The sequence below is a fragment of the Drosophila miranda genome (assembly GCF_003369915.1).
Source record: "Drosophila miranda strain MSH22 chromosome Y unlocalized genomic scaffold, D.miranda_PacBio2.1 Contig_Y1_pilon, whole genome shotgun sequence".
Taxonomy (NCBI): domain Eukaryota; kingdom Metazoa; phylum Arthropoda; class Insecta; order Diptera; family Drosophilidae; genus Drosophila; species Drosophila miranda.
In genome coordinates this window covers 563,766-582,682 of record NW_022881603.1, presented here as the reverse complement: position 1 = coordinate 582,682, position 18,917 = coordinate 563,766, and the positions used below count along the sequence as shown (strand labels likewise).

General features: G+C 45.6%; 1 protein-coding gene and 2 pseudogenes across 1 annotated transcript; all 3 read left to right on the top strand.

Moving 5' to 3' along the window:
- Positions 1–564: 564 nt before the first annotated feature.
- Positions 565–7,707, top strand: LOC117190815 (probable cytochrome P450 12a5, mitochondrial; the record flags this gene model as incomplete). The annotated part of the gene is made up of 4 exons (XM_033395856.1): positions 565–695; positions 6,188–6,516; positions 6,577–7,024; positions 7,081–7,707. Coding segments are annotated over exons 1-4 (1,476 nt in total), but the record flags the coding sequence as incomplete, so codon positions are not given.
- Positions 7,708–10,692: 2,985 nt separating this feature from the next.
- On the top strand, positions 10,693–14,237 carry LOC117190116 (annotated as a pseudogene).
- Positions 14,238–14,433: 196 nt separating this feature from the next.
- LOC117190814 lies at positions 14,434–16,264 on the top strand (annotated as a pseudogene).
- The last annotated feature ends 2,653 nt before the right edge of the window (positions 16,265–18,917 follow it).

The window sequence follows — 18,917 nt, the reverse complement described above, 5'->3', positions numbered from 1 at the left end:
AATTTCGCCACACCCCCTTCCGCCCCCGCAAAGGACGAAAATCTGGGGCATCCACAAATCTCAGAGACTATTAAGGCTAGAATAACCAAATTTGGTATCCGCACTTCTGTTAGATCTCACTATAAAACGTATATCTCAGAATTTCGCCCCACCCCCATCCGCCCCCACAAAAGACGAAAATCTGTTGCATCCACAATATTGCACATTCAAGAAAACAAAAAACGCAGAATCATAGATAATGACTATATCTATCAGATTGCTGAATCTGGATCAGATCGGATCATTTTTGTAGCCAAAAGCAAGAAATCAATTTGCAGTGGCCACGCAGCGCCCGACGTCACGCTCAGACTGATTTTCTGTCTCTCTCGCACGTACTCTTTGTCGTGTGGTTCAATATTAGCGGCGTCTGCCGCAGGAGAGCCATACTGACTTAGTATCGGGTATAACTGTAGAGTTGCGGTGTACGCAGCAACTCACAACGTTCCCCCTCGTTCTGTTTGTGCTCTGTTATCGGTCAGCTCTTTTTGCAACAAAGCTCTCGCAGGCCTTTCAAATAGCTAGCTAATGGAATGATTTAGCAGTATAGCTCTGGCAGTGAATGAATTAAGTTCCTAACAAGCAAAATGTTGAAAGTGCGCAGCGGTCTATCTATAATTCAGGCGCAAAAAGCAGCCCTCTCTGTCAGCAGTCCGCTGGTAAATATATAGTATACATGTAGGAAACGAAGGAAAGAGAGAGGCACGAAGCGGTCGTGTTTTCGTCGTGTCGTCGGGATAGAGCAGTAATCGGCTCTGAGAGAGCCGATAGCAAGAGGGAGAGATCAGTCAGTTGTCAGTTCAGCCACGCATCAGACGTACACGCATATAATTAGTCACAAACATACTTGTAAAACTTGGAGCTGTTATAATTTTAAGTCCAACATACTTATTAAATAAATGTTACTCGTTGCCATCAAGCAACTTAAACTACTACAAATTGGGGGCTCGTCCGAAAATAAGACAACAACATTTGCAAGTGAGATTTGTGCGTGTACTTGGAAATTTTGGCGAACACGAGACTGGTGACACAAGAGATCGGTCGCGGTGCGAAATTGAATTGCAGTCTGGCCTATAAGTGCGAGAGAGACACTCGTCGAAGAAGGCGCATTAGTGTGAGCAGACATTCAAGAGAGCTGGAGCGACAAAACGACGGCAGACGGCAGCAAACACAGCAAGAATCAAAACCTTCGTTGTTGTTGTTGTGCATTGCGTCTGAGAGGCTAGAGCTACAAGGAGACAAGCGGCACAGAGACGACAATCTGAGTGCGTTAGTTCCAAAGGAAGCAGAAGCGACAAAACGACGGCAGCAAACAGCAAGAATCAAAGAACATTGATTGTTGTTGTGTTGCACTGCGTCGGACGGTGACTACAACTACAAGAAGAGACAAGCAGCAAGGAGACGACCATTTTGTAACAGCAGAAGCAGCGACGATTCGGGAAGCGACAACGAGCTAACGGCGAACAGCGAGAGCAAGGCAAGGCAACAAAGAGAGGACGGCAACAGCGACATCGACAGGCAAGCGAGATCTGGATGTGGTGGTGTGTGTGCGTCAAATTTGGAGTCTGGAAAGTTCTGCGCAGAAGCGAGAGTTAACAAGGGTAAACCCATAGTAAGGTGAGCGTTAACAGAGAAGCGATCGTTAACAGTGACGACTTTAAAGGCGTTTTCGGAGTCCATGTTAACTGGAAAATTGTTAACAGGCCAGCAGTAATAAGGTTGTTTAAGTTGATTTAATTACATTTTCTTAGATATAAGCTAATATCAATTATTTTGTATTTAAATCGTCACGATGCAAGTTGAAGAGATAATGACACTGAGAGTCGCAGATTTGCGAGAGAAGTTAAGAGAGCTTGCGTTGCAGACGACGGGACGAAAGCGCGATTTGCAAGATAGACTATTAATACATCACGGCTTTCCAGTTGAGGATGAAGAAGAGTCAGAGAATGAGTCCGTAGTAACAGCAGTGGATGATACCGTAGCAGTTCAACCAGGTACGCGACAGGCAGAGTATAAATCTTGGTTTACGCTAAAAGACGGGGAAGGTAGTGTGTCACAATTTTCTGGTTCTAATAACCCCGACATCAATCAATGGATAGAGGAATTAGAAGAATGCGCAGCTACTGTTCAATGGAGTCAATTACAATTATTCATTTATGCCAAGCAGTTGTTAGTTGGTGCAGCAAAATCTTTCGCTCGTAGTTTGCGTGATATTCGTAACTGGAATTCGTTGAAGGCAGCTCTGTTGGATGAGTTTAGTGTTAAACTGTCGTCCGTAGAAGTACATAGAATGTTGCAAAAGCGCCAGCAGAAAAAAGGAGAGTCGTTGCATGAGTTTTTGTATGCGTTAATGGAGATAGCCAAGCCAATTAAACTAGATGATGAGAGTTTAATCGAATATTTTGTGGATGGTATACCAGACGCTAGGGCAAGTAAGGCAATGCTGTACCAAGCTAGAAACTTAAAGGAGCTTAAATTTCAGATCGATGTTTACCAGAAAGCTAGAGGCGGATCCAAGCCGATGAGTAAGAATTGGCCGCTGAGTAATAAAAGTGAGAGTTCGGTGAAAGGGTCGATGGCAGAGAATTTTAGGAAATGTTTTAAGTGTGGAGACAAATCGCATTTGAGGAAAGATTGTCCCAAAAATGATTTTTGTTGTTTCAAATGTGGCCAACCAGGACACCGTGCTGCAAGCTGTAATGTCAAGGGCGAAACCAGACAAGAAAAGAGATCGAATACGAACATTATTCGAGATAAGGAAGTCGTTGATAAGCCGTCAGGTATTTTCACTCCATCAGGTTTGGAATTAAAGGATATTAAGTACGCGAATTTGGTATTCCAAGGTTTGATTGATACTGGAGCAGATTTGTGTTTAATTCGCAGGAGGGTATTTTTGAAATTTGGAAATCTTGAACTGATCGGCCAGGAGAAATGTTTAACAGGTATTGGAGATAGTCAAGTTGTAACTTTTGGTAGCTTTTCGATACCAGTGAAAATCGATGAAATTGAAATGGAGGTAGAATTTCATGTCATTCCAGACAAGGATATTGGTTTTGAAGCCATTTTAGGAAGGACTATTCTGGATCATGTGGACATGCAAGTTTCTAAGACAGGAACAAGATTTGTTCGCAGAGATTGTGGCGAGGATAAAGATAAGAAACTTGATCAGGTAGCATCGTCCTCATGCGTGGAATTGTTTAATGAATATAAAGGCATTTGCATGTCAAGTATTGACGAAGCTGAGAAGGAGTTTTCAATTGATGTTGGTCATCTCAGTGAAGCACATGCTAGAGAGGTTAGGGGTATGGTAGGAAAGTTCCAAGTAGTGGATGAGATACCAGTTTTCCAGCATCCGAGACGATTACCGTTGTGTGAACAGGAAATCGTGGACAAGCAAGTGGAAGAGTGGCTGGCTCAGAAGATTATAAAGCCAAGTACATCGGAGTATGCATCACCAGTAGTGTTGGTACCCAAAAAGAACGGTAGCAAGAGACTATGCTGTGATTACCGAAAGCTGAATGAGAAAATAGTTCGCGATAACTTTCCAATGTCACATATGGATACAGTGTTGGAGAAACTGCAGGGTGCAAAGTATTTCACCACGTTGGATTTAACGAATGGTTTTTTCCATGTGGCTGTAGAAGTCGAGTCTCAAAAATATACGTCTTTTGTGACTCAGAATGGTCAGTTCGAATTTTTATATGTACCATTTGGAATTTCAAATTCTCCAGCGGTGTTTACCAGATTTCTAATGGCTGTGTTGCGAGATTTGGTAACGAATAATAAAGCAGCAGTCTATATGGATGACGTTATTATTTGTAGTCAAGATATAGAAGAGGGTTTGTTAAAGTTGAGAAAAGTACTGAAGATAGCGGAAATGAATGGGCTACGTATAAATTGGAGAAAGTGTCAGCTGTTACGACAAAAGGTTAATTTTCTGGGGTATATAATAGAAAAGAATACGATAAGACCAAGTGATGAGAAGACGAGGGCAGTCGAAAACTTCCCAGTGCCAGTTGATAAAAAAACAGTGCAGCGTTTCATAGGATTGACTTCTTATCTCCGAAAGTTTATTGAGGGTTATGCTGTTATTGCAAAACCATTGACAGATCTGCTGCGGAAGGATGTTAAATTTGAATTTAAGGATATAGATCAGGTTGCGTTTGAACAACTAAAGGTAGCATTGATTAGTAGACCTGTTTTAGAAATGTACAACCCGAAGTTGGAGACAGAAATCCATAATGATGCATCAAAATGGGGGTATGGAGCCGTGTTACTGCAAAAGAGTTTGGAAGACAGCCAATTCCATCCAGTTCAATATATGAGCCGTAGGACTAAGCCATGTGAAGAGAAATATCCTGCTTATGACCTTGAGGTTCTGGCAATTATCGAAGCTTTAGCGAAATGGCGTGTATACGTTTTGGGTATAAGGTTCAAAATTGTCACAGATTGTAATGCATTTACAATGACGATCAAAAAGAAAGACGTTCCTTTGAGAGTAGCACGTTGGGCCATGTACCTACAAGATTTTAATTATGTTATAGAACATCGCTCAGGAACGAAGATGAGGCACGTTGACGCGTTGAGTCGTGTATCTTGTTTTATGGTGACCGAAAGTATAGCTTATCGTTTGAAAGAAGCTCAGCTAACCGACGATTGGGTTAAGGCTGTTAAAAGTATTGTGGAGGACAAGGAATATGAGGATTATTATATTCAGAATCAAATTTTGTTTAAGGATCCGGATAAGGAGCTTATCGTAGTACCAGCTCAGTTGGAAAATGAGATTATATCAATAGCACATAAGCAAGGACATTTTTCAGTTAAAAAGACACAAGATATCATTGAAAAGTCGTATTATATTCCGAAGTTAAATAACAAAGTATGGCGCGTAATAAATAGTTGTGTCGAGTGTATCATTGTCAATGAAAAGACAGGAAAACGTGAGGGTTATTTGCAACCAATAGACAAGGGTGATAGGCCGTTACAAACGTATCACATTGATCACGTTGGACCAATGGAAATGACTAAAAAACAGTACAATTATATACTGGTTGTCGTTGATGGATTTTCTAAGTTTGTTTGGTTATATTCTACACGTAGTACAGGTGTTGAAGAGGTCGTTAAGTGTTTGGAAATTCAGGGGACTAGTTTTGGTAATCCGAACAGAATAGTGACGGATAAGGGTGCAGCGTTTATGTCCAATTTGTTTCGTGAATATTGTGAGAGAGAGAAAATACAGCATTTAATGATTGCCACAGGCGTTCCACGTGGGAATGGTCAAGTCGAAAGGATGCACAAGATAGTGGTGCCTATGTTGTCGAAATTGTGTCAGGGTAATTCCGGTAGTTGGAATAAGCATCTAGGAAAAGTACAGCAAATGATCAACAGTGTTGAGCCGCGAAGTACCAAGGTAACACCTTTCAAGATATTGACTGGGCTAGACATGCGTATAGGAATGGATCCAAAAATAAAAGAAATATTGGAAGAATCACTTATCGAAGAGTTGAACAAGGACCGCGAAAAAATTAGAAAGGAAGTAGTTGAAAACATTGCACGGTTACAGCAGGAAAACAAGAAGAGTTTTGACTTAAAAAGGAAACTAGATAGACAGTATGAGGTTAATGAGCTAGTAGCTGTCAAGCGTACTCAGTATGGTACTGGATTAAAGCTAAAAGGAAAGGATCTAGGGCCGTATAAGGTGGTTAGGGTAAAGAATCATAGAAGGTACGAAGTCGAGAAGATTGGGGATACTGAGGGTCCCTATAAGACCTCTACAGTTTCAGAATATATGAAACCTTGGCTAGACCCATCCGAGGCGAATGGTCCGTCAGGACAGCCGAATGTAGGAAACGAAGGAAAGAGAGAGACACGAAGCGGTCGTGTTTTCGTCGTGTCGTCGGGATAGAGCAGTAATCGGCTCTGAGAGAGCCGATAGCAAGAGAGAGAGATCAGTCAGTTGTCAGTTCAGCCACGCATCAGACGTACACGCATATAATTAGTCACAAACATACTTGTAAAACTTGGAGCTGTTATAATTTTAAGTCCAAGATACTTATCAAATAAATGTTACTCGTTGCCATCAAGCAACTTAAACTACTACATACATATAGATCCGATATCACAGTGATATACGTTTTTAAATCTCTTGTAGCGTTGGCAGACCACAGCAGCTGTAGCAGAGCCCAGAAATGATGCAGAGTGGCTACAAGCTCGTCCCTTTGATCAGATTCCTAGTACAACTTTTCTGTCTACTGTTCGGAATTTTATGCCTGGAGGAAATCGGCCTGGCAGCGATACTCTTCGCTATCATCGGAAGACTCATAGAAAGGATTTATTCCAGGGAGTGGAGGGAGCTTTACCCACACCAGGAAAAACCTGGAGCGACTTTCGATCGGCTGTAAATCTTGTCCTAATGCAGCCGAAGACCGTGCGGCTTTACTATAAGAAGATGTCCCAAGTGAACCAGGAGTTTGTGCAACGGTGCGTATGACTAATAATAAATCACTGTTTACGCTCAAGTATTTTCTCCCCCCTTCACAGTATTAAAGCACTCCGTGATATCGATACCCAGGAAGCTCCAGATGATTTCTTAAACGTTATAAATCGGTGGACCCTCGAGTCAGTCTCTGTGGTGGCTCTGGACAAGCAGTTGGGACTGCTCAAAGAGTCGGGCGATAACGACCAGGCTGTGTTACTTTTCAAGTACCTGGACGATTTTTTTGAATTAACAGCCGATCTGGAGATGAAGCCCTCCATCTGGCGTTACGTTAAAACACCCAAGCTAATGAAGCTAATGAAGTCCCTAGATGGCGTTCAAGAAATAACTTCAGCGTATGTAGACGAAGCTATAGAGCGTCTAGAGAAAGAGGCCAAGGAGGGTGTTGTCCGCCCTGAGAGCGAGCAGAGTGTACTGGAAAAGCTGCTCAAGATCGACAAAAAGGTGGCGACGGTTATGGCCATGGACATGCTAATGGCCGGAGTGGATACCGTACGTAGTCTGTTGTTCTCATACTTACCCTTATCTCATACATCCTTTTTTTACAGACCTCAAGTACCTTTACAGCGGCCTTGCTGTGCCTTTCCAAGAATCCGGAGAAGCAGGCCGTACTCCGAGAAGAGGTGATGAAGGTTCTACCCGAGAAGGACTCCGAATTCACTGAGGCATCGATGAAGAACGTTCCCTATCTACGTGCCTGCATCAAAGAGTCACAACGGATCTATCCTTTGGTCATCGGCAATGGCCGATTTCTCAATCGGGACAGCGTTTTGAGCGGATACCAAGTGCCAGCTGGTACCTGTGTGTCGATGGTTCCCCTGAGCTTGCTATCAAGCGAGGAGCACTTCCCCAAGGCTGCTGAGTTCCTGCCAGAACGTTGGATTCGTAACGCCACAGACTCCAACGGGCAATGCCCGGCAAATGACTTGAAGCTGAAGAATCCGTTTGTGTTCTTGCCCTTCGGATTTGGACCCCGGATGTGCGTTGGAAAGCGCATCGTGGACATGGAGCTCGAGCTGGGCATCGCTCGACTCATTCGGAACTTTAGCATCGAGTTCAATCATCCCACGGAGAACGCTTTCCGCTCCACCCTGATCAATTTGCCCAACAGTAAACACATTTCTCATCCTAAATTATCTTTACAACTGGAAAACCTTGAAGGAACTTATTTGCAATATAAAGTAGGTGTTTTTTTGGCCGCACGTCAATCAGAATCAACTTGTTTTGTGCTTTGAGGCATGAGGCAAATCAAGCACACAAAATTTTCATTGTGCAATTTGTGCCAACACGAGAGGCGTCACTTATCTGTGCGGAGGCATTTTCCTTGAGCAACACATTGTGCAATCGAAATCCTGCACACATCACATAAATTCCTTCCATTCGCGAATACAAGACCCAGTACCAGCTACCTCAAGCTAACAGCATTTTTCTGCCCTTTTTCGAGGAAAGCGTTGTTCTGGAAGGTTTGTCATCTATGGACATATCGTTTTCTGCGGGTCCAGATAAGGTACCAAGCTGCATCTTAAAACACTGTGCCCAGTCCCTTTGCAAACCCTTGACCTTTCTCTTCAACCTCTCCTTGGAACAGTCTTGTCTCCCAGTAATTTGGAATGAGTCCTACATCATTCCGCTGCACAAAAAAGGTTCAAGATCAAATATTGAAAACTATCGTGGTATCGCAAAGCTTTCCGCCATCCCGAAGCTTCTTGAGTTCCTGGTCACCCGGCAACTGCAACATCTTTGTTGCAGCTTGATATCTCCGTCGCAACACGGTTTTTTCAGACATCGTTCAACATCGACTAACCTTGAGTTTTCTAACCTAATCCACCGTGTTTTCCAAATTGGTTTGCAGACGGATGTAGTTTTTACGGACTTCAGCAAGGCATTCGATTCTGTGAACCATGCTCTGCTTATTCAAAAGCGCTCTTTATTAGGGTTTCCAACGAATCTTCTTGATTGGATTTTGTCCTATCTCTCTAACCGTACTCAACGTGTTTTGTTTTCTAACGTGTTGTCAAATACTGTTAATGTTACTTCAGGTGTGCCACAGGGAAGTCATCTGGGCCCGCTTCTGTTTATTTTATTTGTTAACGACCTTCCTCAAGTTATAAAATACTCAACTACACTAATTTATGCTGATGATGTCAAAATCGGTCTTTCTTTTTATACCCGATACTCAAAATGAGTATTGGGGTATATTAGATTTGTGGTAAAAGTGGATATGTGTAACGTCCAGAAGGAATCGTTTCCGACCCCATAAAGTATATATATTCTTGATCAGCATCAATAGCCGAGTCGATTGAGCCCTGTCTGTCTGTCCGTCTGTCCGTCCGTCCGTCCGTCCGTCCGTCCGTCCGTCTGTCCGTCCGTCCGTCCGTCCGTCCGTCCGTCCGTCCCCTTCAGCGCCTAGTGCTCAAAGACTATAAGAGCCAGAGCAACGATGTTTTGAATCCAGACATCTGTGATATGTCACTGCTACAAAAATATTTCAAAACTTCGCCCCGCCCACTTCCGCCCCCACAAATGACGAAAATCTGTGGCATCCACATTTTTAAAGATACGATAAAACCAAAAATGCAGAATCGTAGAGGATGACTATATGTTCTAGAGTGTAAAATCTCAACCAGATCGTATAATTATTATAGCCAGAATCAAGAAAACAATTTCATTCTTTCTCGCTCTGTCTCTCTCTAACACACAGGTTTCATGGTCGGCTTTGCCAATTGCAAAATATGAGTTCAAGGATCTCAGAACCTATAAGAGCCAGAGCAACCAAATTTGGTATCCACACTCCTGTGATATCGGACCTTGACCGTTTCGTGTCCAAATTTCGCCAAACCCCCTTCCGCCCCGCAAAGGACGAAAATCTGGGGCATCCACAAATCTCAGAGACTATTAAGGCTAGAGTAACCAAATTTGGTATCCGCACTTCTGTTAGATCTCACTATAAAACGTATATCTCAGAATTTCGCCCCACCCCCTTCCGCCCCCGCAAAAAACGAAAATCTGTTGCATCCACAATATTGCAGATTCGAGAAAACTAAAAACGCAGAATCATAGATAATGACCATATCTATGAGATTGCTGAATCTGGATCAGATCGGATCATTTTTGTAGCCAAAAGCAAGAAATCAATTTGCAGTGGCCACGCAGCGCCCGACGTCACGCTCAGACTGATTTTCTGTCTCTCTCGCAGGCACTCTTTGTCGTGTGGTTCAATATTAGCGGCGTCTGCCGCAGGAGAGCCATACTGACTTAGTATCGGGTATAACTGTAGAGTTGCGGTGTACGCAGCAACTCACAACGTTCCCCCTCGTTCTGATTGGTATTTGCACACACGCCTTCAACTTGATCTAAGTGAACTACTATTGTGGTGTTCAACTAATCTTATTTTTCTGAACCTTTCCAAATGCAAACTTATGACATTTTACCGTCGCGCTCCTCATTTTGTCTCACTCTCGGAGTCTTTTTTGATCATAAGATGTGTTTCAACACCCATATAGCTGCAACTGTAAATAAAGCTAAGGGTGTTTTAGCGTTCATCAAGCGTTGGTCCAAGGAGTTTGAAGACCCGTACGTTACGAAACAACTGTACATCTCGTTAGTACGTCCTATATTGGAGTATTGTTCTTGTGTGTGGAGCCCGCAGTATAAAGAGCAGCAGGCTGTTATTGAATCCGTGCAAAAGCAATTTTTAATTTTTGCCCTTCGGAACTTTAACTGCGACTCGGGTAGAATCTTGCCACCCTACCGGTCTAGGCTAGATCTTATTGACCTGCCATCGTTGCACCATTGCAGAATATGCAATGGTGTAATGTTGGTGCACAAGCTCCTTCTTGGGACTGTTGACTCCCAAACTCTCTTGGGTCAGATTGACTTGGCCGTTCCATCTAGACCTACCCGTACTTTTACCCGTCTACCCATATGTAGGTCTAATTATGCTGATCATGAACCTTTTAGGGTTTTATGCCATAATTAAAACTCCCTCTGTCAAACCCTATCCCCTGATCTGTCTCTTAAACTAATTGCATGCAATATTTATAATCATTTAAATTTAGCTAACTTTTAACTTATCTTTTTCCGCCCTAAGTAACTAAGCACCATTATTAACAGATAATTTGTTAATTTAATAAATAAATAAATAAATTCCTATTCTTGAGATGACTGGCGAGCATGTGGAGCAGCTCCATTCAATGTGGTCCTTCTTGTTCGAGCCGAAGCCATGCGAGGACTTTCTGCACAAGCTCAAGGCGCAAGCGGATAATTTCTATACGGATCTGCTGACCGAGTCGCGGGAGAAGCAGGCGGCCATCCTGGATGACATAGCCGCACTCCGAGCCGAGGCCAGCGACCTCACCCGACTCCTCCATGAGACGGTGGACATTGGTCAGAGGCCCGACGATGTGCCACTGATCATATGGCAGCTGAAGCTGGACAAAAGCATTGAGCATCTGCGCGAGGAGTTCTCGAAACGTCGGGCGGAGATCGGTGATCTGCTGCTCCAGCATGAGCAGCTCTGCGAAGAGCTGGGCGCACTGCCGCTCCCTCTACTGGCGGACCCGCTGCCCCTGCCCGATGAGATGGACGGCTTTCGCGACCATCTCGACAACCTGCGCTCTCAGCGCGCAGTGCGCCAGACGGAGCTGGACCAGCTGAGCAAGGCCATCAAGCATGACATGAAGATGCTCGAGCTGATGCCCCAGACCGATGCAGAGGATCGCCTACTGAACGATCTGAGCCACAATCTAACACCAGAGACACTAGAGCGGCTGCGGCAGATGCGCAACAGTTATGCCGAGCAGATCCAGGAGCTGCGCTCCAAAATCCATGACATGCGCGAGAAGATCTACGTGCTGTGGGATCGCCTCCAGGAGACGGACGAGAGCGCCATGCGACGAGTGCGCGAGTGCACCGAGAATACGCAGCACACCTATGACATCCTCCATTCGGAGCTGCAGCGCTGCCAGGCACTGCGCAGCCAGAACCTCAAGACGTTCATCGAGCAGCTGCGCGTCGAGATAAGCAAGTGGTGGGATCTAACGCTCAAGAGCCAGCAGGAGCGCAAGCGTTTCTCCAACTACTACAATAAGTATTACAACGAAGACCTGTTGGAGCTGCACGAGCTGGAGCTGGATGATCTGAGAAGCTTCTACACGTGCAACAAGGAGATTTTCGATCTGTACGAGAGCCGTGCAGAACTTTGGTCCCGCATGCAGGCTCTAGAGGCAAAGGCCAACGAGCCGAATCGTTTCAACAATCGTGGCGGCCAGTTCCTTAAAGAGGAAAAGGAACGCAAGGCCATCACCTCGAAGCTGCCCAAGATTGAGCAGCAGATCACTGAACTGGTGCACGCCTATGAGGTGCAATCGCATGGCCCGTTTCTGGTTTATGGCGAGAACATACTGTAGCTGATGGCTGGCGAATGGGAGAACTATCGGCAGGCCAAGCAGAGCTCGGCCCGCAAGAAGGCCCCGCCCACCACGAGGACGGGCAGCAGCAGCAAATTGATGATGCCACCGCCGACTGCCGGTTCAACGGCCCCTCGCACGCTCCGAATTTTGAAGAACATGTCCTCAATGTCGACCTCGACAATGTCGTTGCGCAAGACCCCAACAATCCAGCTGATCACTCCCAATATGACCAAGAGCACTGGGAATCTGCACAAGCGACTGAATCCATCAGCAGCCGCCAGCTCTTCGGACTCCCAACGCCAAGCGCAGCCTCATGAGCTCTCTGAATTCGATACGCCCGTCGCCGTCTACCGCACAGCGGCTGGCCAACAGCCAGCTGAAGGCGTCCAAGTCGCCACTAAAGCGGGTTCGCGTCCTGGACAACATATTGCGTCGCAGCGGGGGATTGGGCAGACGCAGCATTGGCACACGCTCGAACAAGAAGCCACGCACAAAATCAGCGGTGCCGGATACAAGATCGCCCAGCGATTCCGAGTATATGACCGAAGAGACCACTGAAAATGACCGCGAAGCCGGGATCTCCTATGAAGAATTGGTGCCCACTAGTCGCTCCTCAGTGCTGCCCGTCGGCGGGGCTCAGCATCAGCGCAATCGCGTGGCTGTGCCACGAATTCGCCATGTCCTCGTAAACCACAATTCGGTGGCGTCGGCCGCCAACACACCGTCAAAGCAGGCGGTCAATCAGGAGGAGAGGCCTCGATTTGGCAATCAATTGAAGCTCCCATCGCCACGTGAAAGTCGCATGTGGCCGAATCCACGATGAGATTATTGGAATTTTTATTTGCGTTTTATGTTTGATTTCATTTTTTGTACCTTTATCTGTATATCTCTGTTTCATTTATTTTCGATGTTGGCCCAATAAAAATGAAATTACCTTCAAGAAGGACAACCGAACCAAAAAAAAACGAGGGGGAACGTTGTGAGTTGCTGCGGACACCGCAACTCTACAGTTATACCCGATACTTAGTCAGTATGGCTCTCCTCCGGCAGACGCCGCTAATATTGAACGACGCGACAAAGAGTGCCTGCGAGAGAGACAGAAAATCAGTCTGAGCGTGACGTCGGGCGCTGCGTAGCCAGTGCAAATTGATTTTTTCCTTTTGGCTATAGAAATGATCTGAACTGATCCAGATTCAGCAATCTGATAGATATCATCATTATCTATGATTCTGCGTTTTTAGTTTTCGCGTATCCTCAATATTGTGGATGCAACAGATTTTCGTTCTTTGTGGGGGCGGAAGGGGGTGGGGCGAAATTTTGAGATACACGTTTTAAAGTGAGATCTAACAGGAGTGCGGATACCAAATTTGGTTACTCTAGCCTTAATAGTCTCTGAGATTTTTGAATATCCCCAGATTTTCATCCTTTGCGGGGCGGAAGGGGGTGTGGCGAAATTTTGAAACAAACTCGTCTCGGTCCGATATATTAGGAGTGTGGATACCAAATTTGGTTGCTCTAGCTTTTATAGTCTCTGAGATCTAGGCGCTAATGTTTTACTCTAAGCAAAGCCGGCTATGCTACGTGTGTGTTAGAGAGAGACAGGGCGAGAAAAAATGAAATTGTTTTCTTGATGCTGGCTATAATAATAATACGATCCAATTCAGATTCCGCAGTTTTAAAGATATGGTAATTTTCTACAATTCTACGTTTTTGGTTTTCTCATATCTTTAAAATTGTGGATGCCACAGACTTTCGTCCTTTGTGGGGGCGGAAGTGGGCGGGGCGAAGTTTTGAAATATTTTTAGCAGTGACATATCACAGAAGTCTGGATCCAAAACATCGTTGCTCTAGCTCTTATAGTCTTTGAGCACTAGGCGCTGAAGGGGACGGACGGACGGACGGACGGACAGACGGACAGACGGACAGACGGACAGACAGACAGACAGACAGGGCTCAATCGACTCGGCTATTGATGCTGATTAAGAAAATCTATACTTTATGGGGTCGGAAACGATTTCTTCTGGACGTTACACACATCCACTTTTACCACAAATCTAATATACCCCAATACTCATTTTGAGTATCGGGTATAAAAAGCGCTAAAGATTAGCTTGTTTATATTATTATCAGGCCCAAAACTTTCGGCAGTCTACCGACCATTCCATGCCAAATAAATTAAATTTGGCCAAAAAATCTGATGCCATAATTATGGCGATTTATTTGTTTCATTTCATTGAGAGTCAGATCAATCATAACACTATATTCCTAAATATTCCGTAGAAGGTATAACATAGTCGATCAAATAGCAGTCTATATTAAAAAAATATGGCAAATGTTTACAATTATTTCTGTTTGGCATTCGCACGCTCCCGCGAACGTGTTTTGGCACTCTCTCTCTCTCTCTCTTGTTCTGTTTGTGTTCTGTTATCGGTCAGCTCTTTTTGCAACAAAGCTCTCGCAGGCCTTTCAAATAGCTAGCTAATAGAATGATTTAGCAGTATAGCTCTGGCAGTGAATGAATTAAGTTCCTAACAAGCAAAATGTTGAAAGTGCGCAGCGGTCTATCTATAATTCAGGCGCAAAAAGCAGCCCTCTCTGTCAGCAGTCCGCTGGTAAATATATAGTATACATATAGATCCGATATCACAGTGATATACGTTTTTAAATCTCTTGTAGCGTTGGCAGACCACAGCAGCTGTAGCAGAGCCCAGAAATGATGCAGAGTGGCTACAAGCTCGTCCTTTGATCAGATTCCTAGTACAACTTTTCTGTCTACTGTTCGGAATTTTATGCCTGGAGGAAAATATAGCAAACTGGACATTGTGAAATTGTTCAAAGCTTTGCAAGACGACTATGGAAACATATTATATTTACCAGGTATGATGGGAGGTACGTCATACCTGATGACTCACAATCCCAAGGACTTCGAGGTCGTCTTCCAGAACGAAGGAGTGTGGCCGCATCGGCCTGGCAGCGATACTCTTCGCTATCATCGGAAGACTCATAGAAAGGATTTCTTCCAGGGAGTGGAGGGAGCTTTACCCACACAAGGAAAAACCTGGAGCGACTTTCAATCGGCTGTAAATCCTGTCCTAATGCAGCCGAAGAACGTGCGGCTTTACTATAAGAAGATGTCCCAAGTGAACCAGGAGTTTGTGCAACGGTGCGTATGACTGATAATAAATCACTGTTTACGCTCAAGTATGTTCTCCCCCCTTCGCAGTATTAAAGCACTCCGTGATATCGATACCCAGGAAGCTCCAGATGATTTCTTAAACGTTATAAATCGGTGGACCCTCGAGTCAGTCTCTGTGGTGGCTCTGGACAAGCAGTTGGGACTGCTCAAAGAGTCGGGCGATAACGACCAGCCTGTGTTACTTTTCAAGTACCTGGACGATTTTTTTGGTTTAATAGCCGATCTGGAGATGAAGCCCTCCATCTGGCGTTACGTTAAAACACCCAAGCTAATGAAGCTAATGAAGTCCCTAGATGGCGTTCAAGAAATAACTTCAGCGTATGTAGACGAAGCTATAGAGCGTCTAGAGAAAGAGGCCAAGGAGGGTGTTGTCCGCCCTGAGAGCGAGCAGAGTGTACTGGAAAAGCTGCTCAAGATCGACAAAAAGGTGGCGACGGTTATGGCCATGGACATGCTAATGGCCGGAGTGGATACCGTACGTAGTCTGTTGTTCTCATACTTACCCTTATCTCATACATCCTTTTTTTACAGACCTCAAGTACCTTTACAGCGGCCTTGCTGTGCCTTGCCAAGAATCCGGAGAAGCAGGCCGTACTCCGAGAAGAGGTGATGAAGGTTCTACCCGAGAAGGACTCCGAATTCACTGAGGCATCGATGAAGAACGTTCCCTATCTACGTGCCTGCATCAAAGAGTCACAACGGATCTATCCTTTGGTCATCGGCAATGGCCGATTTCTCAATCGGGACAGCGTTTTGAGCGGATACCAAGTGCCAGCTGGTACCTGTGTGTCGATGGTTCCCCTGAGCTTGCTATCAAGCGAGGAGCACTTCCCCAAGGCTGCTGAGTTCCTGCCAGAACGTTGGATTCGTAACGCCACGGACTCCAACGGGCAATGCCCGGCAAATGACTTGAAGCTGAAGAATCCGTTTGTGTTCTTGCCCTTCGGATTTGGACCCCGGATGTGCGTTGGAAAGCGCATCGTGGACATGGAGCTCGAGCTGGGCATCGCTCGACTCATTCGGAGTCGTAGCATCGAGTTCAATCATCCCACGGAGAACGCTTTCCGCTCCTCCCTGATCAATTTGCCCAACAGTAAACACATTGTTTGAGATGCCAAGCTTTTTTGGCACCTATGTGTTTCAAAAATGAAAAGAGATTTTGGGTTAAAATTTATAATTCGTATTTAATCTTGGTGGCTTAGCGGAAGCCGATTGCTTGCTATTGCCAGATAAACTTTATGCGAGATCGATATGCAACCAATGCGCAGAGGGGTTAGCATAGAACTAAACTATAGACGACGGCGTTAGATCAAAGTGATTGCCGAAGTGGCGGCAGCAGATCAAAGTAGTTGCCGAAGTGGCGGCGGCAGAGAGCCCCTTTAGCGGGAGAGCGCAGCAGCTCTGCAGAACGTCAACGTTTTACAACAAAGGCGACTGTCTCTGCTCATACAATAATAATGTTAAAGTTACGGTTATTCTTCAGCGGCTGGCCCGAACATACTCCCCCCGTTGGGAGCTAGTCTCTCAACAGATTCCTTAAGGAGCAGCAAACATAGCCGAGTGACGGCCCTCCTGATGTTTCCTGAGGATGTCTTCAGGTCAGCGACGCGACACACTCCGTCCTTGCCCAAAACGACATCGACCACTCTAGCCAGTGGCCAACGCATTGGAGGAAGATTTTCGTCCTTCACCAGAACGAGGTCGTTCTTGCAGATGTTTTGCGCGGGGTATGCCACTTCGCGCGCTCTTGCAAAAGAGTGAAATACTCTTCGCGCCAACGGCTCCAAAATATTTGCTGTAGTTGGGTGACCCGCTGCCAGCCATCCAGACGATTGTAGTTCAGCTTCGTTAGGTCAGGCTCGAGGATTTGCTCATGGGGGCCGCCTAAAAGCAGATGAGCAGGAGTCAAAACGTCTAAATCATCAGGATTTTCTGAAAGCGAGAGCAAAGGGCGAGAGTTAACAATTGCAGTGATCTGGCAGATCAGAGTGCGCAGCTCGTCGAAGCTAAGCTCAGATGGTCCAACTGAGCGGTACAGGTGATATTTTGCGGTCTTCACGGCCGCTTCCCACAACCCGCCATCCGCGGAGAGCGAGGTGGGATGAAACGCCAGTCGATCGAGTCAGCCAAGCAGGATTCATGGACCCCCTTCATATGCGGTTTGCTCAGACAAAGCTTCTTTAGCTCCAGAAGCTCGTTCTTGGCCCCAACGAAGTTTGTCGCATTGTCCGACCAAATTTAACTTGGCCTTCCTCGAGTGGAAGTAAAACGCTTTAGTGCGCCTAGAAATGATGCGGTGGTCAAATCCTTTACGAGCTCCATGTGTATAGCCTTAGAAGTGAAACAGATGAATACGCTAATGTAGCACTTGATCGGAGGCCTCGTGCGGATTTCTGATCGGTAGAAAAAAGGTCCACAGTAATCTACACCAGTGACTTCAAAAGCTCGAGATCCTTCCAAACGTTCCTTAGGTAGGTCTCCCATGATGTGTTCGACCATGCGCGGCCTAGTCCTGAAGCATCTCACACATCTGCTGACGATCCTTGACACTGCCTTAACACCTCCAATTCCAGCCGAATTTTGGATAGCAAGGCGCGAGGTCCGGCATGGAGGTTTCTTTCATGATAATATCTTATCAGCGCAAAGGTAATGGAATGTCCCTTTGGCAGAATGAGCGGGTGCTGAGCTTCAAATCCTAGCGATGAGTTGCCAAGACGACCCCCAACTCTAAGTAGTCCAGAATGATCGATGAACGGGTTGAGCGAACTAATAGAACTGGATTTCATGACTTGACCATTGCGCCGAATCTCCTTTATGTCCATCCACGTTGAATGCAACGCTGAGGATAGGCTTTCATCCCAATCCAAATTTTCTCTCCAAAGCTGCTGAAGGAAGATTTTGCACCTGACAATGACTGGATTTATCAATCCAAGAGGGTCGTAGAACCGCGCAATCGTAGATAAAACCGACCGCTTTGATGGCTTTGAGTTTGTGTCCAGTGCGGACAAGGCAAAAAGCAGCTGATCCGAAGCAGGGTCCCACGCTAAGCCGAGAGTTTTGGCAATGTCGCTTCCATCATTAAACTTTAGGAACTTCTCTATGTCATCTTCAGGGGTTCCCTCAAGTACTTCCTGGTGACTGGAGCACCATTTCCTAAGTCTAAAATTACCACGGGACAGTAAAGCTGATGTTTGGTGCATCTTGTCCATGACCTGTGCGACCGAATTACCGCCCGAAATAAGGTCATCCACGTAAAACTCCTGCCGCAGAGCAGCTGAGCCAAGAGGGTAGGACTCACCCTCGTCGATGGCCAGCTGGTGCATTGCGCGGACCGCTAAAAATGATGCAGCCCTCGTCCCGTATGTGACGGTGTCTAATGTGTAGACTTGAACCTCGGACTCGATGGAATCTCGCCATAGGATGCACTGATACAAATTGTCGGGTGGAGACACTCGTACGCAGCGGTACATTTTACAAATGTCCCCAGTGAGAGCGACTGGATATGTTCGAAAGCGAATCAATATGTTAAACAATGCAGGCTGAATAACAGGGCCTGTCATCATCACATCATTTAGAGAATATCCAGTTGATGTAGCTGCGGATCCGTCGAAAACGACACGGAGTTTTGTCGTCGTACTGTCCTCCTTTAGGACACAGTGATGAGGCAAGAAATATTTGCAGAGACTACGGGAATCAGGGTTGACTTGGTGCATATGATGCAAATCAATGTACTCCCTCATAAAGGCGGAATACCGCTCCTTGAGTGTAGGATTACGCT